Source organism: Scophthalmus maximus, chromosome 6, assembly GCF_022379125.1.
Source record: "Scophthalmus maximus strain ysfricsl-2021 chromosome 6, ASM2237912v1, whole genome shotgun sequence".
Taxonomy (NCBI): domain Eukaryota; kingdom Metazoa; phylum Chordata; class Actinopteri; order Pleuronectiformes; family Scophthalmidae; genus Scophthalmus; species Scophthalmus maximus.
Window position 1 is genome coordinate 27,635,486 of NC_061520.1, and position 12,558 is coordinate 27,648,043.

The following is a 12,558-nucleotide window of genomic DNA, read 5'->3' on the forward strand; positions in this document are numbered from 1 at the left end:
AAACACACACGAGCCACACAGGATCAGCCAAAGAGGCGCATGCTGCTTGTGAGCCGCAGTTTAACCACAGCTGGACTAGATGTGCGCCGGCAGAAAAAATAATTTTATCTTAACACACTTAACATTTTAGTCCTGTCCCGTCTCGTCAATGAAAACAAAACATACATTTTGTCATAATTTTTATCATCGTAGATCTATTTTTAGCTCGTCAACATTTGTCTTAGTCATGGAAAAAAGGTCAGTGACGAACATTTTTCATCATAGTTTTCATTAATGAAATGAACACTGCTGTGTATCTGTGGTTGCTGGGTTAATCCATGGGTGCTTCTCTCTGTAGGTGAAGTCTGAATGCTGGAGCCTTCCTCCCATACCGAGCAGCTCCTCTTCATCCAGAAATGGTTTTAACTCTCCGATTCTGGAGTCCGTGTTGAGGCCTTTCCCTGCCTTCATAAGATTGATTTGTTGGCTTAAACTCTGACTCTGATTCACCCTGGTCCAGTATTTTTCTGCATCCTGCAGCTCTTCTTCCATCAATTCACCGTGCTTTTTTGTGCTTGAACGCATGTTGGCTATGAATCTCTTTATCCAGGCTGTCACTCTGAACAATGTTTTCAGTTACCTGAACCTTTCGAGGGGTAACACTGGTCCCAAGATTAGTCAACCTCATCTTCAGGGACGTAGTCCTCAGCCCTTCTGACTGCTAAGGCGTTCTCAGAACACTAGGTCCGTTCCACCACAGTGCACTCTGCTAAGGTTCCTGCACCGTTAGTCCTCTGGTAGGAAGGTCAGCTGGATTCAACTTTCCTTGACAGTGCGACCACGAGGTTCAGTCAGGGATTGAATTTCTGTCACACAAACTGTTTCCACCTCTGAGCAGAACTGCAAATCCAATGTAGTGCTATCATTGAGTCTGTCCACAGTCTGAGTTGTGACCTGTCCGGTTTCAGTGACTTCTTCAGGGAGTTTCCTAGTTCGACGTGCAGTTTGGTTGTCGCTTTATCCTCTTTCAGAACAGCATGATGAGGTAGATGATATATCTCCCTGCCTGGTGCTGATTTAAGGTCTTCTGGCACATCCTCAGCCATTCCTTGTTTTGAGTAGTCCTCCACCACATCAGCTTTAGAGTGTAACATCCTTTCTGAGCTTCCTTTTCAAACACTTTTCTTGGCTATGCTGTAGTTGTCTTGGAGTGCAGGGTGCAGCTCCACTTGGTAGCGCCAAGCGAAATGATGGTTTTCTCAAACTGCTGTAGCGCTTCAAGGTCTTCTGGGTTCTTACACCTTTCACTTGTGATGCCCAGTGACTCAATATCCCAGAATGCATGCAGCTGCTTGTTGATCTGTGCATCCTCACTTAGCTGAAAATGCATACAAGTTGCCTCATTCATACTGGATACTGCCACTGGACCCTGCACTGCCCATCCAAAGGTGCTCTCTAAGGCTACTAGGCTCCTTGTCAGTCTCTCTACACGGCCTGTTACTATCTGCCATTAGTAATCTGAGCCAATTAGCACAGAAATCTCTGATGTATCATCTCTAGGAAACACTGCAAGTTATCGACCTCTCCTCATCAACTCCATCTGTAACTGATCACCAGGAACCTCCATCACTGCTTTAGGTGTCACAACTGCATCTATCTCAACACTCTGATGTTTATCCCAGATGTTCTCCAAGCTGAGCCTCACTACGTTGCGCTGCACTGTTATTGGAGTAGAGGAGCCAAATGTCTTTAGGTTAAATGTGCCCTGTCTAATCACGGGGGAGTTCCAGTGCCTTAACCACATTCTCATGCACAAAGTTTCCCTGACTGCCTCCATCCAGCAAGCAACAAACTATCTTCCTGCTTGTCGACCCTACCTCACATGCCTTGACGGTTTGCAGCAGCAGTTCTCGCTGTCAGGCTTAGGTCCTAGCTTCTTCAGATTCTCTTTACCTGCTGCAACTTTGTGGTCTGGACATTTCTCTGATTTATGTTCAGCACTATCACAGAAAAGACAAGTCTGCATCTTCTGGCTAACTGTGCAGCACAGCTGCAGGAGTCATGCTTGATTTCGTTTGTTTCATGTCACCGAAGGAGTATGATTTGCTACACGGTTTGTGAGAAGACCGGTTCTCTCTCTGATTGTATGCCCTCATCATTTGCAAGGCCCTTTCTCTACTCTGAACTTTCTTCTGCAGGAACTTCAGTCACCTCCGAACCATCATCTTCCCCCTTCTGGCAGCTATAATCAAGAGCTATGTCTTCTGGCATCATCTGTAGCAATATTGGGCATAACATGCTTCCATAGGTATCGGATACCACTCCCAATGACTCTAGACTCCTAATCTGAATTTCGCATTCATCATATAGCTGCCTCAGTGCATTAACATCAGATAATTTCTTCACTGGTGAGATTCAGTAGCTTTGATATGTGCACATTTACAATCAGATCTCTCCTTCCAAATATGGTTTGGAGTATATCATAATTACTGTCTGTTAGCATGAGTCCTGCTACTGCTTTTGCAGCTGGCCCTGTCAGGTAAGTTTTCAGGTATGTAAATTTAGAGCAGTATTGTTATTGATAGCAGTCTCATACTGGCTCCAAAACTCCTGCCACAATCTTATATCTCCATTGAATTTCTCAATCATCAGTTTTGGCAACTTAAAGGACAGATTGCTGTGCTGGGATCCTGCAGTGTTTGCACTAGTACCACTTAGCCGAGCAGGAGGACGGTTGTCATTACTCACAATCTCACGTGCTCTCAGTATTTGGTGAGCTTGCGACTCCAACCCGATAATACGGTCTTTGTATTCATCTGCGAGTTTGATCTCTGCCTCCACTTCTTCCAGTGAAGTGTTCTTCTATCACTTGGTCAAGCTCGCTCAGGCTGTCCTCCTTTGCTGACAATACAGCCAGCATCTCTTGCACACGACCGACATCGGGGCCTTCCTTTAATAATTCACCATCGATCTGATTTAGTAATCTCGTCGTAAGAACTCTGTGTTGTCTGACGTTTCCGTTTCAGTCTTTTAGTGCGTTGCTCCCTGGCGTCCATTCACGCTTCGGTGTTTTCGTCATCAGCCCTAACTTCCCGGCACCAAAATGTTGAGGATTCATCCACGTACGATCAAAATGACGAGACGAGAGTCCGGACGTAAAATCTGATTTCTCTTTAGTGAATCAAAAGGGTATATACACGTGAGAACACGTGTATGCTATGCTAAAAATAACAGCTCAACTATCAAAACATTGCTGTTTTCCGTCTGCTCTGAGAGTATTATAGGTAATGTGGTTTTAACCAAACACAAACATCCGGTGTATAAATTATTTCCTGTACTTCAGAAATCAAAGTGTCTTATTAACTCAATATTCTCTCTGTTTTTAACACTGATTATAAACTTATAAACCCCTTGCAACAAACATCAGTATATCAAATAGGCATTACAAAGCCTCATTTTCCACTCACCGACAAATCCTCGAGCTGCAGCAGATCGGCAGAAAAAAAGGGTGTATCATTTTCAGCCTTAAAAATAGGTCTCATGGTGCCATGACCTAAACCCAACAGGAAGTTGACAATTTTGAATCGAGTTTGAAAATGTCGGCTTAAAAGAGGCTTCAGCGACTTTACCATTTTTGTTCAAATGTGTGGAGGAGAAGTTCCTTAAGGGGAAAGGCAGCAATCAGATGAACTCAACTCAAAAACACATCAACATTCAGAGCATCGTCAACTGCTGCACGCCCCGACGTGCGAGTATGTGCAAGGGCCTCATTATCACTGCTTGCAACTTTAATTATAGATTGAAGTGTCCATTTTGTACACATTTCTGACTCATTTTGACTTATTTTTTTCAAATTTCAAATGATTTTAATTTTTACCATATTTGTGACCATATTTGTCTGTACACCTTCTGACTCCTGAATGGATTTTAAGATCGTATAATGACATCATAATTACTTATAATATGGGTAAACAACAATAGGGAAACTTTGTCCCTCAGACAGCTCTTTGTAAGGGAAACAGAGAATTTATGAATGTAGGAGATCTTAATCTGAGTGGCCCATGCTGCAGTTGTAGTTTCATATGAGATCACATGCTTGTTGCTGATTGCCAGAGGGGGACTGCATTATTTACACATTTACAATTCTACATTATACACTAAAAACCTGATTATATTTGGGTTAAGGCAATAGCCCGGTTTCTCAAACGCCATGTAAACACCTTACCCCGGCTAAAATCTGAGTTAACAGACCTTGATAACTCCTTTAGGAACCAGGGTATTTGTGCATGTATTCACCGTAACTGGAGTAAGCTCGGGTAGTGCATCTTCGCATGCTCCGTAACTCTGCTGCAGTGTTAATTTTTAGAAGCAATCAGGAACAACAGCCCCAAAAAAAAAGCAACAACATAAGCATTACCTTTAAACCTGAGGACTTCGCCATGGCAACTAACATTCCTACCAAGAAGACCCATTTCGAATGTACGAGATGTACACCACTGAATAGTCGTCCATGTTCTCCCCGCTCTCCAAGTTGTTGTGATTTTGACAAAGTTCAACTGGGAAAAAAAGCCTTATTCCGACCAGTTGTACGTTGGCAGAGCACCACCTACTATACCGGAAGCAGAGTCAATCACGTCATTCTTTTAATTCTTCCCCGCTGATGTATACGGGGAGAACTGGCATAACCCGGTTATCCACTTGGTTAAGGCTGTGCATGTAAAGGCACTGACTGTGCATGTGTGTGTGGGTTTCAGATGTATGACTACAGTCTGGATATGTGGAGCCTTGGCTGTATGCTGGCAAGCATGATCTTTAGGAAGGAGCCTTTCTTCCATGGCCATGACAACTATGACCAGGTAAACACAAAGCAGGCAAACTTCTCCTGTTGCACACCGTCAGCTGCCGATACCTGGTGTTTCTTTCCAGACTTTCTATGGCTACTTAATAGTGAACCCCACACAATTTTTGTCATTAGAAAGACATGCTGGTTACAAGTAGCCACTGTGATGGCAGGCTATGACTATGGAATTTGTATTATTTCCCCATTGTTAATTAAAAAAACAAACTACTTTGATCCATAGGGAATGTCATTTCTGGCCCCAGATATTGTGAAAGAGGTGACCACCCAGTATTTTCTGTAGGTTTGTGTCTAAAAAAAAGGGTCCAGTGTCTCATCCAGAACTGTCTGTCTGTTCCTGGATGGTTTTCCTCTAGTTGGTGAGAATAGCCAAGGTTCTGGGAACTGAAGACCTCTACGATTACATTGACAAGTATAACATTGAGCTGGAACCTCGCTTCAATGACATTCTAGGAAGGTGAGAACTGTTACCACAGTCACATGATGACGACGCTGCTGCCGATGATGATGGTGTGATAGTTATGCATTCTTTGTAAAAAGAGCAAACCTTACACAGATCAAAATTATTTGAATTTCAACAGCCGTGCTCCATGAAAAGCATGTTTGTTTATCATATCTGTAATCGTAATTCACTGTCTTGTTTAATAAAAAAAAATTTTTACCTGCAGGCATTCTCGCAAGCGGTGGGAAAGGTTTGTCCACAGTGAAAACCAGTCCCTGGTCAGCCCAGAGGCTCTGGATTTCCTGGACAAGCTGCTGCGCTATGACCACCAGGCCCGCCTGACTGCCCACGAGGCCATGGATCATCCTTATTTCTGTAAGCCCTCTCATACAAGCCAGTGTTTTTGTATATCAGAAGTAAATTGTTTATCAATATTTGTTGTCTTCCACAGTCCCCGTTGTGAAAGATCAGTCTCGTGTGGCCGGATCAGCCAACCTGCCCAGTGGGAACATAGCTGTTAGCACAACCAGCATGATCACTGGTGAGAACATGTGCCATAAAGTCATTATCACTGCAACACGATCTTCTAGACAAAACATTTATATTATAAATATTATATTGTAATCAGATGATCCACAGTTGAGGAAATGAGAACAAAGGCCTTAAGATTTTGCAGAGCTGCTTTTCAGTTCAACTTTGACAATACATACACATGTTGATGGCTACATATACTTTCCTTCACTTCAGTGGAGATGGTGGAGATAATTGGGGTACACTGGACTTAAAAAAGCCTATCCCTATGCCCAGTCATGCAATTTTTTTTAAAACTGATATACCATGGAACTGGTATAATTTTGAAAAATACAGTGAAGTTTTTGGTCATACCACCTAGCACTATGGCTTTTGTATCGGCAATAATCTGTCTATACGATACGTATCAGGATACAAGGGTTTCGATTCAATATATTGCGATATATTGCGATACTGTAAGCAAGGCAATACATTGCGATTTTTGAAACCTATTTTTAGTATAAAGAATACAACATATGCATAAAATCTGAGTAATCTGCTTCAAAGGTTCACAAAATGCGACTTTTTAAGTTTCTCCGAAGAAAATGCATAGTTCCTGTAACATCTTAAACACAACACTTTTGTACTGTGGAATCTAACAAGATGTGAATAACATCTGCCTGTATCAATAAAAATATGCTTGCAGGATTCCCAAAGAAAACATTAAACAAATGTAAACAAAGCACATTAGAGTCCAACTTCCACTCATCCGTTATGTAGATAGACAAGTACTTTATTGTTCCTAAGCTGGGAATTTCTGGTGTGTGTTCGTGCCCCCCTCCTCACTCCTCCCAAGTCAGTGATATGTTGCCGGGAGGGTAAAGCATATGCATCATATTACGGAAGCCTTCGTTCTCCTTTACACTGAGAGGGCGCATATCTTTACAAATTAAATAGTTTTGACTGAGTTATTTTTGGTGCAAGAGTTGAGCTCGGTGGTAACTTCAGTGAATGAATTTGGTCCAGAGTGAGTTGAGACCAGGTTGCGCCTTTTTGTTACTTCCGGTCCAGGTTCATGTTAGAGTGAAATGGCTGCACACTGCCATCTGACGGTCTGAGTTAAACACAACACAAAATGAACCAGTGCTTGCCACGAATCTTTGCACGTGAAGTAATAATTGAAAATCGATAGTGTTTTTGAGAATCTCTTCAGTATCACAAAACATGGTATCGCGATACTCTAGTGGATCGATTTTTTTCTTCCACCCCCACCCAGCACTACCGGATACCTAAAATTCAGAGTTTCCAAACATACTGATGTAACTTGGCTGTTTTGTTTCATGGCATTTTCCCAGCCTTAAAACACCACACCCTTGTTGGACATGTTATTTGTCTGGTGACTGAGCATGAAGTATAATGTGTTTTCTAACGCTCTTTGGCTCTCATCTCTCAGGTATCTCTGCCTTGCCAGCCTCCACTGCCCTGGGCCCTCTCACTGGCTCGCCGGTCCTGTCTGCTGCCACCAATGTCCTGAGCACCCCGGTGCCTGCTGCTGCTGGTGCCCCACAGTGACACCCCCCATCTAAATCCACATTCATCCCACCTCATCTCTCCCATCATCGCCCAGTTTGGGGGGGTGGACTAGACAGGTGCCACTTAGCCAGCCCTCCCCACATCCAACCTAACTCCACTTGACCGCGCCCGACCAACCTTTAGTCTTCAGGACGCTGTCATCTAAGAAAAGAAAAAAGTGTTTTGCATTCCTTCTCCTCGAATGGAGGTGTTAACATGACATCCGAAATGAATCTTCTGTGTAATTTGAAATATACAGGTATTCCTTTAATTTTCGCACAAGCTGTAGTGAATACAAATGGGTATCATTTGTGTGTGTGGTGAGTCTGAGAGCAAGTATCATCTAGGGCTGCCTCTGGGTCTTATCACCCCACTCAGTGTATTTTAGTTTGGATAGTGAAGGCAAGTACATCAACAGAAGGCAAAAAGATCGAGACATTGGCCATCAGGACCAAAAGGAGCACATCCTGTGTAGTTTACTACTGCAGCACTGTCAGAAACAAAAGCTGAAGAAAACACTTAATTTACCTCCCGACACTAGTCACAACACCCTCCAGATCAAAGCACTTCGGAGTTGTGTTTGGTGCTGTTCTGTGCTCCAAGTGTATGTAAACACAATGACACTTTCCCCGGCTGAGAAGTTCTGTCTAGCTTACCAGATCACCAGTCTTCTTTTGATAGTCATCTCATGCGTCGTGAAAACTATTTTGTATTGAAAAAATGTCCTGGACAACTGGATAAGGTTCATTACCAATCAAGTGTTTTGATCAACTAGCGTTGTACTCGGATCTCCTAAGAAGCCAGGTAAGGTTCATTCAGGTTCCCGGAAGAAATTGTTTCTCAAACGTGCTGCTTTCTCGATCCTTGAATTGCTGCAAGTGGCTTTTCTTGAATTAATCCAAGACATAACCAAAGTTTAATCAGTTGGTTGGAAGAAGAGACTGACCAAACCTAGTTTTATTTTGTGGGAGTTACTCTTGATGGAGATGCCTTGATGCAGGTTGAAGATGCGGTTTCTCATTAACTAGCTGACATGATACAATAATCCTCTGTAGGTTACTGAAGTGCTTTGAGTGTTACGACATGGGTATGCATAGTGAGGTGGTATACAGTTAATTGGCTTTTACCACCACATCGAGGGAAGTGTTGAAGATGAAGTGTTGAATAGCAGTAGACGGGTATAATCTTGCCCAGTGTTTTAGTGTCAAGAGTTTGAAAGTGTATGTTTTAGAACCCTGCAGAACATACTACTAGAATATCTATTTTTTCCCCCATTTCCAAATCTTGTTATGCAAATAAATGAGAACATGTATACATTGACCTGTGAATGGAGCAGTTTGAGTCCCTAAATCACTGTAAATATTAATGTTCTTATGTAGAAGACTAGTCTTTGAAAATAGTTGTGTAAATAAACGTGTTTTATTTATCAGGTATATCTGACTGATTTATATCTGTCATGCTCATACAGGCTGCTCTTCTCACAGCATTTTGCGTTGCATCAAGTTTACAATGTGCAAATTAGACATTTTTAAAATAAGTTTTGAATGATTAACTGCAAATGCACACTGAGGCTGCAAAGTGGTCCCTTTATTATGTTATATTAAAGATCACACCAAATCCATAGTCATTCTTTGTCAAAATGGATCTTCAGTGTATCTGAAATCAGTGAGGTTTCTATGGGCTAACTCAGACAAATCTTGTGGGTATAGAAATTTTTTTTTTGTCTTTCAGTCAAAAATGTGTTGGTGTTTGGCAGGACAACATTTAAACTGAAAACTATTTTGAAGACTACAAAAAAATTTGACTACAACTTTAAAATGCTACGGTGTTCAGGAGCTGTATAGGTTTTGGCAGTGAATGTCTCTAAAATTTCATCTCATAAGCAAGACTACTAAAAGGGGAAAGCGGGAAGCCGCCCTGGGGCATCAGAGCCCTAAGGCCCCCAGAATCTCAGGTTCAACGTATGAGTTAATTCATAATTGATACCGAACCAAAGCTCGCCATGGCAACGTCGTTTAATACTAACTCAGCATACCAAATGTGAGGTGGATCTGGTCAACCTGCAAGGCAGAGGATGTTAAAGTACAAAACTTGTAACTTCCTGTTGCCAGTAGGTGGCGCTATAACCATGGTTCAATATGGACATGCAAATGTGTAAAGGGTCGGACTTATTATGCCTGAGAAATTTGGTGGAGATTTGACCACATATGGTCAAAACACTCAGCTGGTATGTTTGGTATGTTTTTGTAATGTGGAATTCATAGAAATTTGTTATTTTTTAGACGGGACCTACATATGGTAGGAGGATGATGAAGTGGTATCTCGCCACAAAAGTGGTAGATGCTGCAGAGTCACGAATTGGATCAGTGCTCAGAACTATGCATCAGCCTTACCATGAAGCCAGACGTCAGGTATGTTACTGTCTCAGCCTTAATATGTTACATGATCATCAAACTTGTGGAATGTATATCAAACTGTGAGCCTGTGTGTTTGTTTAACTGCAGCTATTTAGCTCATAAAAGATTAAAATCAAGAAATTTAAGTTTTATCGTATAACAAGACAAAATGTTCTGTTTTTTAAATTTAATTTGAAAGGGACAATACAATAAGCATTTTTAAAAACCTTCAACCGATGCATTGTACAGTATACAACTAATGGGATTTAGTATATCATGAAATAATTACATTGTTTTCCTATCTCTTTTAGGATGCCCGCAATCTCGATCCCACACCCTATCAAGCTGACTACATGGGTCACAAGTTTCAAATGGACCGAAACGAAAAACTGTCTATGTTTGGGGTCACCCATATTTTAGCCATTGATGGCTTCAGCAAAAAAGTTGTGGCTCATTCTACAATGCCTATAAAAAATAACCTTGCATCTATGGAGATGTTTTCAGGTAATAACCAATGTATTGTTGTGGACACTAAAGGGATAATCTGTAATTTCTTAAAGACAGTGGTTGTTGGCCAATATATATAATATACTGTATCAGGGATAAGAGAGAGAATATAATAATAATACTTCTTAAGTTTTCTATAAAAATGATACATCATATTCAGGGTTAAAATGAAACATCAACAGAAAACAGATGGCATACATGGTTCAAAAATAGGATTTTAAATTGCTTAATTAACCAAATGCAATCAAATATGTGTTGTGAAACTATGTATTTAAAATTATCTTCAGTGAAACTGGATTAAGGCACTAATTAGCATGTGGCAGAGAACCTAAATACAAATCAAAGTCATTTAATTCAGATAAATCAATGCATGATATTTGAAAATCCTTAGCAAATTCAATCAATAGGCATTGAACACTTTCTTGATGGTCCTGAGGGCCATGTTGGAGCTGACCGGTGGATTTTTAACCCCAGTAGCCGCTCTCGTCCTGAAGATGTCTTTGTCTTCATGTGTAATTTGTCAACAAGTATTCATTCTCTTATTTATAACACTGTGTATTTTACTCTTTTTCCCTTTCTCAATTATTCTTTTATTTTACTTCATTTTACGATTAATATAAGACGAAATATTCCTGTTGGGTGTTAGAACAGTGAAATGGATAGCAGAAATTGCACTACTACATTGTTCTTTGTTTTTGTTTTTTCAGAGTGTGTATGTGATTTATACTCATCCTCCTTATCCTCAGTTGGAATCTGACTTTTGCGTTTCTCTGATTGATCCTCTGGGGATCATCATCACAAGAAAACTCCAATACAGTTATAATCAGTCTCAGGCCTTTTCAGGCCTCAACACATCACTGTGTGCTCGACCTTTGACCTATGAGCTGGTCCTCGTCGTCATTTAACACCTGAGAAGGTTCTCTCTACCTGTGAGACAGGGAAACATTCTCCAGAGATTGGAGAGATTTGATTAACACATTCGTTTGATTTAAATTAATAGAAACATGTAATCCCAACGATGTTTCCAGGAATCTGTGGAGGAGCTGTAAATTAAATCTTTTTAGCATTGTTGTTAGTTTGTTAGTTTGCTTGTTTTTTTAACATGCAGTATACATACAATATCATACATACTGATATACTCATTTCCTCATCAGTCCAGAGAAGTGTGACCTTTTTGGGTGATACTCTCTGTTAGAACTCATGAGGACTTAGTTCAGTTGCTGCATTCTCTGTACTGCAGATGAAATATAGAACAATGGTCAATGTTCATTCTCTCATTGTCACTTTCATAGCCTTGACATCTTGGCATATGTATCAAATCTATTTTCATAGTTTTTTATGATAGTAACAATTGACAATTTTCATTCTGATAATAATGATAAATGACTTTCAGTTTATAATAATACATTACTATTTTAATTTGATGGAGGCTGTAAGTGGTCGTGTTTCACTGAACCTTTCTTTCTCTACTTGTACTATATTGTGTGTAACTAGAACAAATCATGTAACCTAATAAATAATCCATTCCCCCTTTTCCTACGTGTCGGACCGTGTGAAGGAAGAACTAAATCTTTATAGCCAGAATGCAGGCTCTAATGAGAGCATATAATTCTGCTGCTTGTTGACGTGCCTTTAGACAGTGAACTGCTTCAAGTACTATTGCTGAAATTACATCTCTGAGACAGCTTGCCATGCCAAAACCACAGGCGGAAACCAGTACGAGTAATATCCATCATGTGACACACGCTTCTCATGCAGGTGGAAGCTGATGATGTTCTGAGCGGCCCAAAGCAGGTGCTGAGGTGAAGGCTTGCACGAAAGGACTTGTGCAGGGAAGGGCAGATATAATGTTCTTTAGACATATAGTCAGTGTCTCTTTTTCTTTCTCAGCATGAAAAGCAGCTTCAAACAGTCTTTTGGACTAATATTCCATTGTCCCTTGTTTTTAAAAACAGTCCACTGTCTCTCAACTCTCTGTTGTTGACCTTTGGCCTTTGTAAAGGCACTGCATGCCTCTGTCGATGTTGACTTTACTTCTCACTTCTGCAACACAAAACTCGTAAAGGCCTCGAAATGTCTCTGGACTAATCTGGCCTAGTCTGCTTCTGCTGTATGTAAAAACAAACAAATGCTGACTGTCTCTCCATGGGATAGATTAAAATGAACTCAGGTCAAAGACTGTGTAGTATTGGTACTATTAGCAAAATAGTTGTACTCTCCAAAAAGTTAAACTGCTGCAATGTTTAAAAAAAAAGGAGGTGAGGTGACCTCAGGTGCTCATGTGTAAAATATTG

At 40.9% G+C, this 12,558-nt stretch overlaps 1 protein-coding gene across 6 annotated transcripts in view; it reads left to right on the plus strand.

Annotated features, from left to right (window-relative positions):
* Positions 1–11,799, plus strand: part of LOC118309397 (casein kinase II subunit alpha) — a 35,990-nt gene extending 24,191 nt beyond the window's left edge. For 5 of the 6 annotated variants that reach the window (XM_035631469.2, XM_035631466.2, XM_035631465.2 and 2 more), the window contains 5 exons: positions 4,734–4,835; positions 5,194–5,294; positions 5,506–5,654; positions 5,731–5,820; positions 7,243–8,794. In XM_035631469.2, the coding sequence (XP_035487362.1) occupies positions 4,734–4,835; positions 5,194–5,294; positions 5,506–5,654; positions 5,731–5,820; positions 7,243–7,361 (561 nt within the window). In that variant the 3' untranslated portion in view covers positions 7,362–8,794. Of the gene's footprint in view, positions 1–4,733; positions 4,836–5,193; positions 5,295–5,505; positions 5,655–5,730; positions 5,821–7,242; positions 8,795–9,643; positions 9,773–10,068 lie in introns of those variants that run through there. The other variant, XR_004793476.2, reaches the window with a different exon arrangement.
* Positions 11,800–12,558: the final 759 nt, after the last annotated feature.